Source organism: Notolabrus celidotus, chromosome 2 (assembly GCF_009762535.1).
Source record: "Notolabrus celidotus isolate fNotCel1 chromosome 2, fNotCel1.pri, whole genome shotgun sequence".
Lineage (NCBI taxonomy): Eukaryota > Metazoa > Chordata > Actinopteri > Labriformes > Labridae > Notolabrus > Notolabrus celidotus.
Genome location: NC_048273.1, coordinates 18,689,981 through 18,705,062, shown reverse-complemented (window position 1 = coordinate 18,705,062; position 15,082 = coordinate 18,689,981). Strand labels below are relative to the sequence as shown.

Sequence of the window (15,082 nt, the reverse complement as noted above, 5' to 3'; positions counted from 1 at the left end):
AACGATGAAGTCTGAATTCAAATTTTGCATGATTGTCTTTTTAGATAGATCTGGTTGCTCTTGCATGCCCGCTGCCAGATACTACACTGAACTTGATTTTCTTCTAAACTTACCAAAATATAAGTTTTGGTGGTTGAGAAACTCAAAATCCCTGCATGTAAAAATCACTTATCCCCCCCCTCACAAGATTTACTAAAACCTAAGAGGAGCAGTTGGAGGTTGAAGGGGTCAGTATATGCAATGTAGCATTGTGTGTCTGTATGAGGGCCAAACTACCTGCCATAATGTGTCACTGCAGTCTCGCCTGTTGGCTCTGGCTCCTGTTGACTGGGAGTCTCAGACAGTAAGTCCTCTGGGCACAGCCTCACAGACACTCCGCCCGTGATAACCACGGTTTCTGTGGTGCTGCTGAGGTAAGCAGTTTGCACTCTGGTTTTTCTGGCTGTCTACATATCTGTGGAATTTCTCTCCTCCTTGCCATCTCCAGCGGAGGAAGGCAGGGACGCTCTGCACATCTTTGCACGCCCTGCAGGCTTAGCACGTCAGCCAGCCCAGAGCAAACAGCACTTGAGGGAGAGGAGGAGGAGGCTGTGTCCTGACCTTCTGCTTTACTCAGATTCACAGCAGCGGATCACCTCAACGCTCTCTGACCAAAGATGGTGAGGGATCAACGGAGAGGCCATGTATGGCTAAGAGGATGAGTGAAATGAGTTAATGCCCAGTGTAGTGTTGATACAAGGGGTGCAGACATGGAGATTTTCCTCATAGCACACACTTCCATTTCACACAACAGCTTACCTGGAGGGTAAAATGAACTATTGTACTGCGTTTAGATACCACCCTAGTTTTAAAAAAGTTGAACGCTGTGCAAAATGTTGATGAAAGCATACATCGATGGTTTGCAAATCATTAAAGACCTCCTACATCGTCCCAGTGCCGAAGAAAGGATGTCCCAGCGCTCTCAATGACTACAGACCTGTGGCACTCATGTCACATGTGATGAAGACATTTGAGAGACTGGTTCTTCAGCACCAGAGGACACTGCTGACTGCTCTCCTGGACCCGCTGCAGTTCGCATATCAGCCGCACATCGGTGTGGAGGATGCCATCATCTTCCTTACCCACAAGTCTCTCTGACCTAGAGAAGCAAGGAAGCACTGTGAGAGTCATGTTCTTTGACTTCTCCAGTGCTTTCAATACCATCCAGCCCTGCCTTCTGAGAGACAAACTGCTGGCCATGCAGCTTCACCCGGACACCACAGACTGGATTGTGAACTACCTCACTGGACGGCCGCAGTACGTCAGAGTGGATGGCTGTACCTCTGAGGTGGTTACGAGCAGCACCGCCGCACCCCAGGGGGCCATTCCTCTTCACGCTCTACACCTCCGACTTCCGCTTCGACTCTGGTTCCTGCCACCTCCAGAAGTTTTCTGATGACTCCTCCATCGTTGGACACATCAGTGAAGATGACGAGGAGGAGTACAGAGGACTGATAGAGAGCTTCATCACGTGGTGTGGCAGCAATCACCTGAAGCTCAACATCAGCAAGACTAAGGAGCTGGTGGTGAACTACCAGAGGAACAGGAGGCCCCCAGCCCCATGCCTCATCCAGGGGGAGGAAGTGGAGAGGGTGGACTCATACAAGTACCTTGGGGTCCAAATCAACAATAAACTGGACTGGTCCACCAATACTGAAGCCATCTACAGGAAAGGACAGAGCAGACTGTTCTTCCCGAGGAGACTCAGGTCCTTCAGTGTCTGCAGCAGACTTCTGAAAACCTTCTACCAGTCTGTGGTGGCCAGTGCTCTGTTCTTTGCTGTGGCCTGCTGGGGTGGAGGCATCAAGACAGGTGAGGCCAGCAAGCTCAACAAACTGGTAAAGAAGGCCCGCATTGTGGTTGGTCTAAAACTGGGCAATCTGGAGTCAGTGGTTCAGAGGAGGATGATGGACAAACTGCGAGTCATCCTGGACAACCCCTCTCACCCTCTCCATGATGAGCTGTGGCTGATGGGGAGCTCGTTCAGTCAAGGTATCATCCCACCACGGTGCAAGACTGGACGCTTCAAACGCTCCTTTGTGCCCCCCGCAATCTGACTGTTAAACAGTAACGGCGGCCACAGACTGCATCATGATGACCGCAGAGCAATATATACTGCCATCCAGTCAATGTCTTTTTTAGGAAAGACCTTGCATATTTCACGAAGACAATGCCAAACCACATTCTGCATGTATCACATCAGCATGGCTCCATAGTAGAAGAGTTTCGGTGCAAAACTGTCCTGCCTGAAGCCTGACTTCTCAACCATTTAAATTATTTGCTGCATCATGAAACAAAAAAATACAACAAAGAAGACCCTGAACTGTTGAGCAGCTGAAATCCTATCAGCCACGAATGCACTGAATAATTCATTTTGTCCTTCTTTATACTTTACTTGTATACTTTTAAGATTAATACTTTACTTAAAATATGGGATTAGTTAATAATGATTAAGTAAACCTTTGGTTTTCCCAATATCTTAATTTTATGGTTATGAGTCCATTAGAAGAAAGGTCAAATAGAGAAAAAGCTAAATAGAAATTTGTGCAAAATAATTTCTTGATCGCTTTTTTCCCCTTCCATGACCCCCAGATGTATCCAGTGACTCTTCGGAGGGCCCTGACCCCTAGGTTGGATTAAACCAACCAACTAGAAGGTAGTAATAAAAGAGGCTCCACATTTATCCGCTGCAACAGTAAAACAGCATATTTCATATCAAATTACAAAAATAAACAAGAGGTAGTGTTCTGCAGAACCAATCATTTTTCTTTCACATATTTCACCAATGTTAGTGTGCTGTTATCAGGAAGTAGGAATATACTTCCAAACAAAGTTTTTCTCATTTTGCATTAATATCTCACTTAAATTGCCCTTTATCACTGTATTAGTTTCAGCACTGTCTGTGCTCCAATGTTAATGCAATGTAAACACCACACTCTTCTAAAACTTTCCTCTGCTTGTCTTGGTAACTACAGGACTTCCAAACTGTTTTGAGAACAGATGGAGGTTTTCTCATTAACCGAGTAAACACTTGAACAGCATCTGAAAAACCAACAGGACACCGTGTTAAAAACTTTTTCTTATATAGCTATGGGGGAGTGAAGCAGTCTGTCACAGTATTATATGGTACAGAGGAAATGCACTCCAGCACCTCAGGTCCCAGCTGCCTGCATTTTCAGCTCCTACTCATCCTTCTTTTATGCATAAATGTTGTTACATCTTCCATGAGGACCGCAAACAAGAAAGCTGCTGAGGCAAATTATTCCAGCTGCTATGGTATGTTTCAACAATGCTCTCTTTGAGAGACTTAAATTCATTGCTTTGAAAGAAAACACCTTCAGATATCATCGTATGCAGAGGAAGAGATTTATTCATATCTGGAAAAAATGAGAGTTCATACAGCTGAAACCATTCACCCTTATGCTCTATGTTTAACATTATAAATATAGGAAGAGATACATTTGTAGCAGGGTGAGTCAGTATATCTAAAACTCAGCCCGCCTTAAGTCAGCAGGAGCTGGTGCTAAGGAGCACCAGGTTTAGCTCATCAGCGGCCCCCCTCTCCTGTTCAGTATTTTCTTACTTGATCAGTTCGGCTTACCTAATTGCAGCTTTGTGACTGGTTTTTAACTGAAGAGATCATCCTGGTTGTATGCCTTTTTTTCTTTACATTCAGTGCTTGTTTTTCATTAAATTTTAATGAATTATTGTACTTTTTACCTTTGAGAAACTGTCTTTGTTGTTCCTTGTATGGAAGTATGTTAGCGTGAAAGTGCACTGTTCTAGCTTGGTAAAGTTTTTAACCTTGGTCACACATTTATGCTGGAAACCAAAGAGCCCAGCTGAGAACAAGAGGGAATAAAGAGTGAACTGTGTTTAAAATAGTCATGGGGATTATTAATGCTCATTCCCACACACCAGTCAGACAGTCTCCTTAATAAATCTGGTGACAGGATGTAAACACAGTGAGACTTTCCCATACACGTCACATGGAGTTATTAGCAGGTGAATAAATGTTTTCCCAATCACTCAACCACTGACACACACACACACACACACACACACACACACACACACGCACACACTCACACACAGGCTTGCGGTGTGAAGCTCTCTATCTTCAGCTGACATGTCCAAGAGACGTAAACGTGCGAAGTGGAATCATTTCAGGCATTTCTCTGTGGTGTGTTACTCCAAAATAATACACAAATATGTGCCCCTCCACACGCTAATAACTCTGAGTGTGTGTTAACATTGAATGAGCAATGGAATGACTTCATGTTGTTCAATACTTTATTTGATTATCCCATCATCTGTGAGCATTAGGAATGAGTGAAGTGAGGCGTCAGTCTTCAATGGTACTTTTGTCCTCAAAAACACTCCTTTATTATAAAAGTTCATAGTTATTCAGACAATTTTTTAAACACTCAAAGCTTTCTCTAGATAGTAAAGTAGAAGATCTTACATTTGTGTAGAGGTCATAAACACATGCTGAAACTCAGACCATTATCGAAATGCATGCATGATGGTATTTGTTTTTCATACATTAGCAGCACTTATAAACCCTTAGTTCCTGTACATATTTAGTCAATATAAAGCACAAGATTTTTACTCTGAAAAGACAAAATATTTATGGATTACAGGAAAGAAAAGCACAACCATTTTTAACAAAATTAGCACCAATTCAGCCTTATAATCTGACTGTAAATTTATACAGCTTTATAACAATTAACATTATAGTCTTGCATTGCTTTAAAACAAAAAAAAATGTACAATATGTTCTTACAAAACACAACTTAACAACTAGCCAGCCTGGCTATAAATCAGAAAACATAAATACAAACGGATTAATTTATATAGTAGCAGAGACTTGGGTGTAAAACAGCTGCACAACAAAGAAGCAGCCACACATTTAGAGCAATATGAAGAGAATATGTTTATATATCAGTGGGACAATACCAGCCAGGTCAGCTTCTGTGAAACAAGTGAAAAGACGTCAGTGATGAGCTCTTTTTTTTTTACACATCGTCTCAGCCATTAAGAGTTTTAGATTGTCATAATAACACTGGCTTACCCAGTTATTTTACAGTTTCTGGCCTGTACGTAGCTCCCTGTGTACCTGATGTCACATCGCACCTCATTGTTGGTGAAGTCTGACTCCTGAACCAGCTGAGACGGGTTCACTGTCACCTGAGAAACAGCAAAAACATATGTATAAGAGTTTCATTTGATTCAACATAAATAAATACACGGACATGAGTTCTCCTGAAGTTCTTAATAGACCTGATCATTTAGATCCTGTTCTGTTCATGGAGCAGTTCTGCACTCCTTACCTTGAGTATGTAGTTTCCAGGCGGTACATCAGTGATGTCGATCCACTGGCAGTCGATGTTGGCGTGATACGTGTCATAGCAACCAGGACCAAGTCCCTGAGAGAAAGACAAACTTTTACAACCCGTCTGGATGCTTATGGAATGGTTTATCCTCCAGAAAGGAATCCTATTATGTTTTAAATGAAGAGCCAAAAAATGTTGACTAACTTATACACAAATGGGTGGAATGATGAGAGAATACATATTTCATTGACAGAGAATACCAACCTGAGTGTGAGCAGTGCAGGCGAAGCGTCTGCGTGTCCCTGGGTCGCAGGAAGTGTCCTCCAGACAGAAACTTGCCTTGTGTCCCTCAGCGACCTTCTGCTCAGTGGAAACATCCAGCAGGTCATAGTTACTGAATGCTTCCATGCTGTGGTAATGTCTGAAGACACAAAGAGAAGGACTCTCAGATGATAACATTTCCATTGTCTTTTTCACCTCATATTAACCTGGAGTGGCCTTTATACTAACAACTATTCATAAAGCAAGATTATACATTCAATTTGCCTTAATTCTTAAGAAGAGTCATTTCTTCTCTCAAATTTATTTGATCTACTCTGTAAAGATGCTGAAAAAAACCTGCAGCTGTCACAAAACAAGGCTTCAGTGATCAAACAGAGCTATGGTTATTTTGTACAGAGGGATTAGGCCTTCACTCAGAGCCTGTGAGCAGCAGGTGGATTTTCTGAATTAAAGAGGTTCTGAGCAGATGGTTACTGGCTGCATCTAAATGGGACTTTTATCCGGAGTGCTTTATAATTGGCCCACATTCAGCCTCGCACACAGCGAGTTAGCACGTCGGCCCAAACATAAGGAGCAATATTTGGAGTTTAATTTTGTTTAGTGGCCAAGAAAACTTCAACATGTGGATGAATGGAGCTGGTGATCTAACCTCCAACTCTTGAGCCCCCAGCATTGTGTCATGGTCAGGTAATGTAATGTTTCAGTGTTGTGCATAAATTATTTTCTCTTTGCACTTTTTGTTATTACAGCAAGACTGATCATTTTGTCACTTCATGCTCTTCGTGCATATATAATCTCTCAGTAAAAACTGACACAAGTATCTTTCGATTGAGTCTTGGGGGACAACTTACTGGTGACAGCTGTGCCACTCCCACTCATGCCGAGGCTTCATGGGGAGAAAGTCTGCTGTTCCCTGGTTTTTGACCCGTTGAGGGAAGCGCAGCAGCACCCTGTAGTCCAGGTCCCTCACACTCGAGTGATACGCAGACCTGACGGAAAGGGAAACAGGAAGAAAATGAGCCAAGTTAACCTTGAGTATCTTCACCAAACCGTTGAGTGCACAGCTGGAGTTCACTTGTATCACCTTTTTGTTTGTGGTATCTTTTACATCACATTTCCTCCACACACACTTCACTGCACACTGAACTCCGTATCCTCCTCCGTGACTGGTTTACATAATGTTGATTTACTGTCCAAGCCACTGAGCCACTGAGGTGGTTTCTGGTCTTGCTTCAGAAGTTTTTGACTTCACCTCAGGAATCCTTTCCTTTCATTTGGGAGCTTCTTTTAGTTGGCAGAGTGTCTGCTTGGATCAGAGGAGAGAATCTCCAGCAGTTGCCAGGTTTGTGTCAAGCCCCTCAGTCACTCAGTTACATTCCAAATTGGACTGAGGCCAACAGACGGCCTAATGGGCAACCCTAAAGGAGTCCTAAATGCTATCATTACTTTTTTTCTATATATAATAAAATTAATATTGTTTTGTGTTCAAATGCATAAACCTTGATGACACTACAGAGCATGTGTATCACAAAATGTCAGTCAATAACTAAAAATTAGTCTTGACTTGATGGATGAACTAATGTGCTGTCATTTTGAATTAAATAAATAAATAAATATCACCTGGACAGGCAGTTCTCTTCAGCAGCACAGCGCAGAGCATACATCTGCACTCTCTGGATGTAAGAGGCAGCCTGGATGTAGTATGGGTCAGGAACCAAGTCAGGGAGGCCTGCAGCAAAAATCTTAAAATTAATGGGAATGCATGCATGGTTTCAAAATACGTTATTGGACATTTTCTTTACATCAAGTCCCTTAAAGAGTTGTGTCACACTGTGCCTGTTATCTTTTCTCCGGGAAAAGGGGACGGGAGCTTTGGGTTATTTCTAACAGGCATTTTACGCAGAAAAGATGTGATTCAATAATGTGCCAAGACGAAAAGAAACGTGCCAATTGAATAACAGGTTCATACATCATTAAAATATTATCTTTTGTATCTTAACAGTATGAACACAATTAAAAACCTATCAACAACTAATAAATAAATAAATAAAAGGAAGTTGGACACATTCTAACTAATGCATTAAACTACAGTGTTAACCTGTAAAATAACAAGCAAAGGGGTATCATGTCAAAAAAAAGTGATGTAATGTTTTGCATTAGAAGTTAAAATAACTTCCAATACAGTACATTTGATATATAAGCACTCCTGCTTACTTCCTGTTCTTTCAAGTGAAAAATCTTTACCTCTCCTGCAAATAAATGACCTGCTGTCAGACCATGAATCTACCAACGTTTAATATTGCTCAGAGACACCCTCTAATTATTCTAGAGTGCATTTAACAGTGCTTTTGGATTTAAATTTTGAACCTGTATGGGCATTGAGCCTATGTGCCTCCATTGCTCCTCTAAGTATAACACCAAACATTTAGTGTATTTGATGAAAACTTTAATTTTAGGATGCCATTAAAACTCTGTATGCCAGGTTTACTTCTGATTGAACACTTTGGTCACAGCATCTCCTGCCCGCCTCACCATTGTGAAAGAGCCTGGTTCCAAAGCCTGCTGGAGGGCGCACGATCCTGTTCCTGCGGTCTGCAGGATAAATGTTGTAGAAAACCGAGTTCCTGTGATGAATACTGTGTGGATCTTGTGGGTCTCTAGTTTCAGTCTGTGTCGTATCCGTTCGTGGAACGTGAATCTCCACGGCGTTGCTGGACAGGGCTGTGGGGGACTCCGGAATGATTCTGGTCAGTGACTGCGCTCCTTGCGCACTGTGAGGGTCTCCTAATCTTGTCCTCTGCGGTACACGTTGAGTATTCCCAATATCCTCATACATAGTGACCCATCCACCTGTGGCTGGTGACCGGGCAGTTGAATCTGAGCTCTCAGATCTTAACCTATCGCTTCGGCTGTGCGTAAAGCTCGGAGATCTCACGGGTGACGCAGTGGCCTGTGGTGCGCCGGCGTCAACTCCAGGTGCGGTCCGGCCTCCCCGTGGGACCCCGCTGCCGGAGAATTCCTGGAACGTGGCAAAAGCAGCAGCGGCGCTAGCGTTAGGTGCTGTATGTTGTGCACGGTCTCCCACAGACGCAGCTTCTCTGTTGGTGGTGACGCGCAGTGTGGACCGACCTTGAGTCCCGGGTTGTCCCGAGGCGAGTAAATATTGTCCTGCATCAGCTCCAAGAACAGATGCATCCATTTGAAAGAGGTCGTTTCGTGGAGAGTGACCTCCTGCTGCCTCTCCAGATCTGACTCTGCTGGATCTGCTGAGCGCAGCAGGAGGGTGAAGTCCGTTAAAGTTGTTTTTTGTTGTCAATAAGAGCTGAGTGCGTCTTCTAGTCTGCGTGGGTAAGCGGTACTGAGTCCCCGTGCTCAGTAAACTATACACTTGCCCGTTATTCTCCCACTGAAACCGGTGCCTCCATGGTGCGACAGGTGCGTGTACATGGTGCTGACCGGTACTCAAACACACCAGCATATATAGTAGACACATAAGTAGCAAAAGCTTCTCCATGGCTGAAAGTGATGGCGTCCCTATCCGAATAACTTTAACACTGAAACATAAACGAAGAACATTTGAGTCTGACATAAATGATGGGGGCGTTTTGGACACACTCGATTCCGTCACGCAGTTGCGCACAGCATCACAGCAAAGAAAAGGGAGGCAGAGAGTTTGGGTTGATTTGTTAAGTAAGTCGCACGAGAAAAAAAACCTCCATACTCATAGCCTATACCTCAGTTTTAACAATTAACCTCCGGTCTTGAACATTTCCCAAAAAAATATCCAAAAAATAGCAGTCTCGGTTGTGCGTCATGACGCTTATAGAGTCACTGATTTAAAGATTACAATGCGGTTCGTTACATGCATTTAAATGACATGTTAGTATCAGTGACTCAAGTCGATCATATAGTAGACTGACAGTGCACCGTGGACCACAGTGTGAGCATGAAACCAGCTGAGGCCCCAAACTGAGGCACCGTCTACCTCTTCACCACATGATGGCAGTGGACACTCACTGAAATTTAGTGCTGCGGTGATGTGCAAGACCTATTTGATCAATACTGTCCACTTTCTAATATCAGATGCTGCACTCTCATCCCTGGAGAAATATTTCAAGGTCATAACTGTGGACATTTAAGGACTCAACGCATGCATGCATAAAAACAAAAGCCTATTCGCAATACCAGGTAATCGATCTGAAAGATTCAAGTATTCAATTAATCATCACTAGAGGTGAAAAAAGTAATCCTGGCTATTTTACCTTGTAATAAAAGTGAATACTGTATATCAACATGGATAAGAGAAGTATATACAGACCCCCAGGTCCTGTGCAATACTTAAGCATTCCCTTGCAGTGCTTGTGTATTTCCTCACAAAACATTTCCTCGCTATACTTTTGTATTCCTCATCAAGCCACATTTGTAACCTCTCAGAATACTTCTGCATTCCCTTGTAATTTTGCATTCCCTCATAATACTCATAATGTCCATTGTAATTCTTTTTCATTACCTTCTTTATGTTTTGTGTTCCCTTATTATTGTTTTGCTCTTTTCTAATACTTTTGCATGTCATCACAATATGTTTAACTTTCCCTCGCAATAACATTTTTGTGTCCTTGCATTACTTTCGCATTCCCTGAAAAAGTACTTTCTGGTCCTTGGAATTTTTTTCTTTTTGCATTCCCTTGCAACTTTTGTGTTCCATCACAATTATTTTGAGTGCCAATGCAACACTTTTGGATATGTTTTGCATTTTCTCACAATATATATTTTGTATTCCCCTGTATTATCATTTGCTAACTTACAATATGTATGAATACCCTCACAAAACTTTTGCATCCTATTGCTATGATTTTACATTCCCTCACAAAACTCTAGATGGCTCTTGTCATTCTGTTGCATACTCTCGAAAATTGTCTTGCTCTCCATTCCTATACTTCTGCATGTCCTGCAATACTTTGACATTATCTTACAACCATTGCTTTACTTATAAATGTAACAAGTTTTGACCCTGCACCAACACTACAGTACTGCGCTCCAAGTATACCCACACAGCCCCCACAGGCACTCAGAGCCTCTCAACTGTGAAAGATTGAATCCACGCGTGAGTGTGGGGGACAGGAATTAGGTGTGTGTGTGATCCTTGTGACACTATTACGTGGTCCAGGTCTAGTTGGCTCACACAGGCTGTAACTGGATGGATGTTATTCCTCCAGCATGTTCGGTGGCCTCTCACAGCACTGAAAGATATGAGTCAGTGACACTCCTCTGTCTCTAACTTGTTGACACACATGATTTAAATCACCAGGACTCTCTTCCAACATGTGATATCTGATGCCATCAATGAGCACGGGCTTTGGTTTCACTCAAAATTGCTCTGTGGGTCAAAGGGGAAAGATTTTACAAGAGGCCTGTTTAACTTCTACAGATACAACCCACAATATTGGTGGAAAAAGAGGAGAACAAATCTGAGATCACAATCGAGTGATGCAAATGAAAAATATACTCAAGCCCTGCACCTAATTTGTAAAAGGCACACTTAGATTTTTACGATTTTCAAAGGAGCAGTGTATTGCTCCTTTATCTTAGCAACAAATATTTGATGTAAAAGTACTCAACGCAACACAAATGCCCCTACCAGGGTCCAATTGTATTATGTTATTTGATGGTTACCACTAATGTGTATAAGTATCAGCTGTTTTTAATTCTTAAGTTGGGTTAAGGTGTTGCTAATTTAAAAACTTGACACACACTTTGATCAGCTAATCTATAATTGGTGGTGATGTGTTGGTTGTGAACGACTCTGGCTCTAAGAGCCGGCTCTTGTACGTGAACATATGGGCCGGCTCCTGTTTAAGAGCTGGGTTTCTTTCCTCCCTCTTTTGTTGTTATGTAATGCACAACAGAGAAAAGGGATTATCTTCTGTCCATACTTCTCTGCCACAGGCACACTACGTACTGACTGAGTTCTGTGTCAAAGTGTGTGCTGTGCAACCACTCAGATGTAGGGGAAAGGCGATGACAGTGTTCAGAGGACTGGAGTTTGATAGTATAATATAAATGCATTTGTACATAAAATATTGTTACTTTGGGAATGGTGCTGTTTAAATTAAAGCAAATTAATAATAAAAGGGAAATACATACAAATACATCAGTCATAGGTCAAAAAATTGCATCAAAAGTCTGATTTAATAAAAGCCCAAATGGTCTTTAAGAGCCATTTGAAGGGGCGTAAGAGCTGGCTCTCATTGCTGAGCTGTGCCAAATAATCTGGATCACTAAAAAGACCCGAAATTCTCATTCTCATAATAACCGATCAATGATTTGAACATAAGATTTTATGATGCAAATTGCTGTTAAAGCTGTTGGATAAATACAAAGGAGCAAAAAATAGATGTCTATAAGAAATAATGCCTGTCCAAGTAATTGAATTCCCTTAAAACTGTACCTGAGAAAAAAACTCAAGTAATGTAATTAAAGCTCCTGTGAGGAACTTTTGGTTTGGCTGATTTTGGCGCCCTCTGTGGACTGAGCCTTTTTACGGTCAAATATCACTCCTGAGAGCTTTTGCTGTGGAACATGAAAAATGAATATAATATCAGTTTATCACTTGATCTGACACAGACCCCCCCCCCCCACTAAAAATTTCAGATCTTAAAAATAGATTCATAGAAATAGTTACTTTTCTTTTTAATGGTTTCCTTTGCATTTTTATTTCATATAAAAACATCAATATTAATATCAGTCAGTTTTTTTATTACTATATTTTACTTTTTATTACGATATTTACATAATGATCTCCTGGAAACGCTCTTTCGTTTTGTTTGTATACTGGTATGAACAAAATGACAATAAAGCTTGATTTGATTTGATAACCAGCTAAAATTCCCTATAGCGGTTTTAAATGTGCTTTAAAACCAGAAGCACAGTTAAATGTTGCATGTTACAACACTGAGTGAGAGTTTTTCTATGCAGAAAATAAACCTCTGTGTCCTTTGATGCACTTTAAGAAGTTATCTGTGGATCCAAAACAAGGTCAAAGTTGTAGTGAAATAGCTGAAAATACAGAAATCTCAATAATCACTTCTTGTAAACACAATGTCATGATTTTGTCCAAGAGAACTGTGAAATCTCCTGCATGTGATTCTTTCATGTGATGGAAGTCAGCCAGCTATTCCCTCAAGGCATTTAAGAGGTATTAAAACTTGAATGTACCTGCACAAAGTTACACAGCAATGTTCTGCATGTGCGTACGTATGCAGACACTCCCACCGTAAAAACAGAAAGCAGCCCACATCTTTAATGTAACAATGATTAACTGATATCAGTGACTGTAAAAAGGCCACGCTGCTGATGGACTGTTGCAGTCACATGGTTCACCCAAGCTGTAAGTAATGAGGTCAGGTTTGTCCAGGAAAATGTCTAGACTGGATTTCTTTTCCTTGTAAAGCAGCTTAATGCAGCTACTGTTACACATAGTCCAGAAGTGCATTGGTTGACGTGTGTAAACCACGCACAATGTTTTTAAAAGTGGACCAAAGCACAGAAATCTTTTTCTCCGTAGTGTTTTCTAAGTATGTCATGGGTGAACAGATCCCCCTTTGTACGTGCTTTCACAGCCGTCACTGTCATTTTTACCCCCGCGGGTTCAAGCAAGTGTTGTTCACAGTCGCACGTCTCTCTTGTCTGAGGGTCACAACAGTCACATGGCTGATGTGTATGTCCTGCCATTGTCATGAGCAACTCAGAGGTAGTTGCTGTAATACGTCAATATGGCTCTTTAGTGTTACCCTTGTCCATGAATTAAACATTGTGTCTCACTGCTAAGCCTCATAGAATAAATGACTGTCTGACCAGGCAGATAATGTCTAGTCTGTTTTTGACACCCAGCAGTCTTTGTTTCTCTAATTAAAGAGCTGTTTGTTGTCAGTGTGGATGGAAATAAAGAGCCCTAAGTGACCATTCCTTTGTTTAATTAACTATTCAGACAGGATGTAGTGTATTCCCTGAAGGAAAATTAAAAATTAACCTGGCCTATTAATAAGTGTGTAAAATGATATGAGCACGTGCCATGGCCTCATGTGCTGTAAATCTTGTGCTAATAACCTAAATCATGTGGTTAGACTTTGACCTACTCAGGCCTGTACTTGAGGCAAGTGAGGGTGGCTATTTCAGTGCTACATTGTTTTAAAGAATACCTAACAGAGACAGAACTAGGCCTCTCATGGTTCAAAAATAGATCCATGCAAATTTGGCTTCACCTGCACAAAGCTTAAATGAATTGTTTACTGACTTTGTTTCAGGTATTTTGATAAATGACCTTAGAACTCTGAAATGTCCAGTAGGTCCAGATGAAACTGAGCTCCATGAAATCCATAGTGGCCCAGATGTTGCAACTCAACCTATATTCAGACAGGGTACTCCTTCATAATACTGGCCATGTTTGTTCATCACCCTCTCAAATGTTAAATGAGTTGGAAAGAGCTCAGCCCAAAGGTGATGATTCTCTACTTTTTTTTTTTTTTTTTACTGTTTCAGAGAGAGATTAGGTTCTTCTGAAAAAAAGATTACAGAGGAAAATGAACAAATTCATGCCATAAGAGTTAGTGTGTCAGAGTTTTAATGTAGTCATGTTGGAAAGGAATATTAGAGAGGGCAAATCTCAGAGCTGTTGAGTATATCCAATACAAAGTGATTTATGTGATAGGATTACAGCTATAGTATAGTATTTGATACTATAGGAATAAAAAAAAGAACAAGGACATGAAAATCAGGTCAAACTCCAACCAACACACAGCACAGAGGAAAGAAATACGAGTGAATGCTGGATCAGCAACAGTAGTCTGAGACGGCTATTATGCTCGGTCCCCACCAAATGAAAAAGTCCATTAGAGCTATATTTTGAAACAATAACCTGAATGTCATTCATAATATTCACTGTTCATACAACACACTTGAATAACACCAAGTCCACTTGTGTCCAATATGATTCATTAAATGGACCAATGGGTGTTCTTACAGTCAAATGTGTCATCTCCTCTGATGTTAAACTACATTAATCATTAGTCTTCTGGTTGTCATTGAGGTTATATGTAAACTATACAGCAGCTACACAATGTGGGCTGATTATTTATTGGAAGCTTTTAAAAGACTTCCCTCCAAAATCTTCAGGGCAAGACTTGAAAGATGAGTCAAAGTATTAAGAAGTCAACTGCTTTTAACTGTTTCTATTTTTTCTTTTATTGTCTTCTAATGTGTGTTATTTGTGAAGTGTCTTTGAGTTTTTTGAAAAGCTCTATATAAATAAAATGTATTATTATTATTATGTAATAGAATCAACCATTGAATGTTTTGGTTGTGTAAACAGCAAAAAGTGCTATGAGACATGTGGTAGATATTGAGGTTAATGAATTTTTGATTTTTCT

At 41.1% G+C, this 15,082-nt stretch overlaps 1 protein-coding gene across 1 annotated transcript; it reads right to left on the bottom strand.

The window, feature by feature from the left end:
• Positions 1–4,768: 4,768 nt before the first annotated feature.
• Positions 4,769–9,200, bottom strand: loxl5a (lysyl oxidase-like 5a). Its single transcript, XM_034673192.1, has 7 exons — positions 8,190–9,200; positions 7,278–7,386; positions 6,509–6,646; positions 5,640–5,796; positions 5,373–5,468; positions 5,114–5,229; positions 4,769–5,013 (listed from the first exon to the last, which is right to left on the bottom strand). Exons 1-7 carry the CDS (start codon positions 9,169–9,171, stop codon positions 5,007–5,009), a joined length of 1,605 nt encoding a protein of 534 aa, XP_034529083.1. The 5' UTR covers positions 9,172–9,200; the 3' UTR covers positions 4,769–5,006.
• Between the last annotated feature and the right edge of the window lie 5,882 nt (positions 9,201–15,082).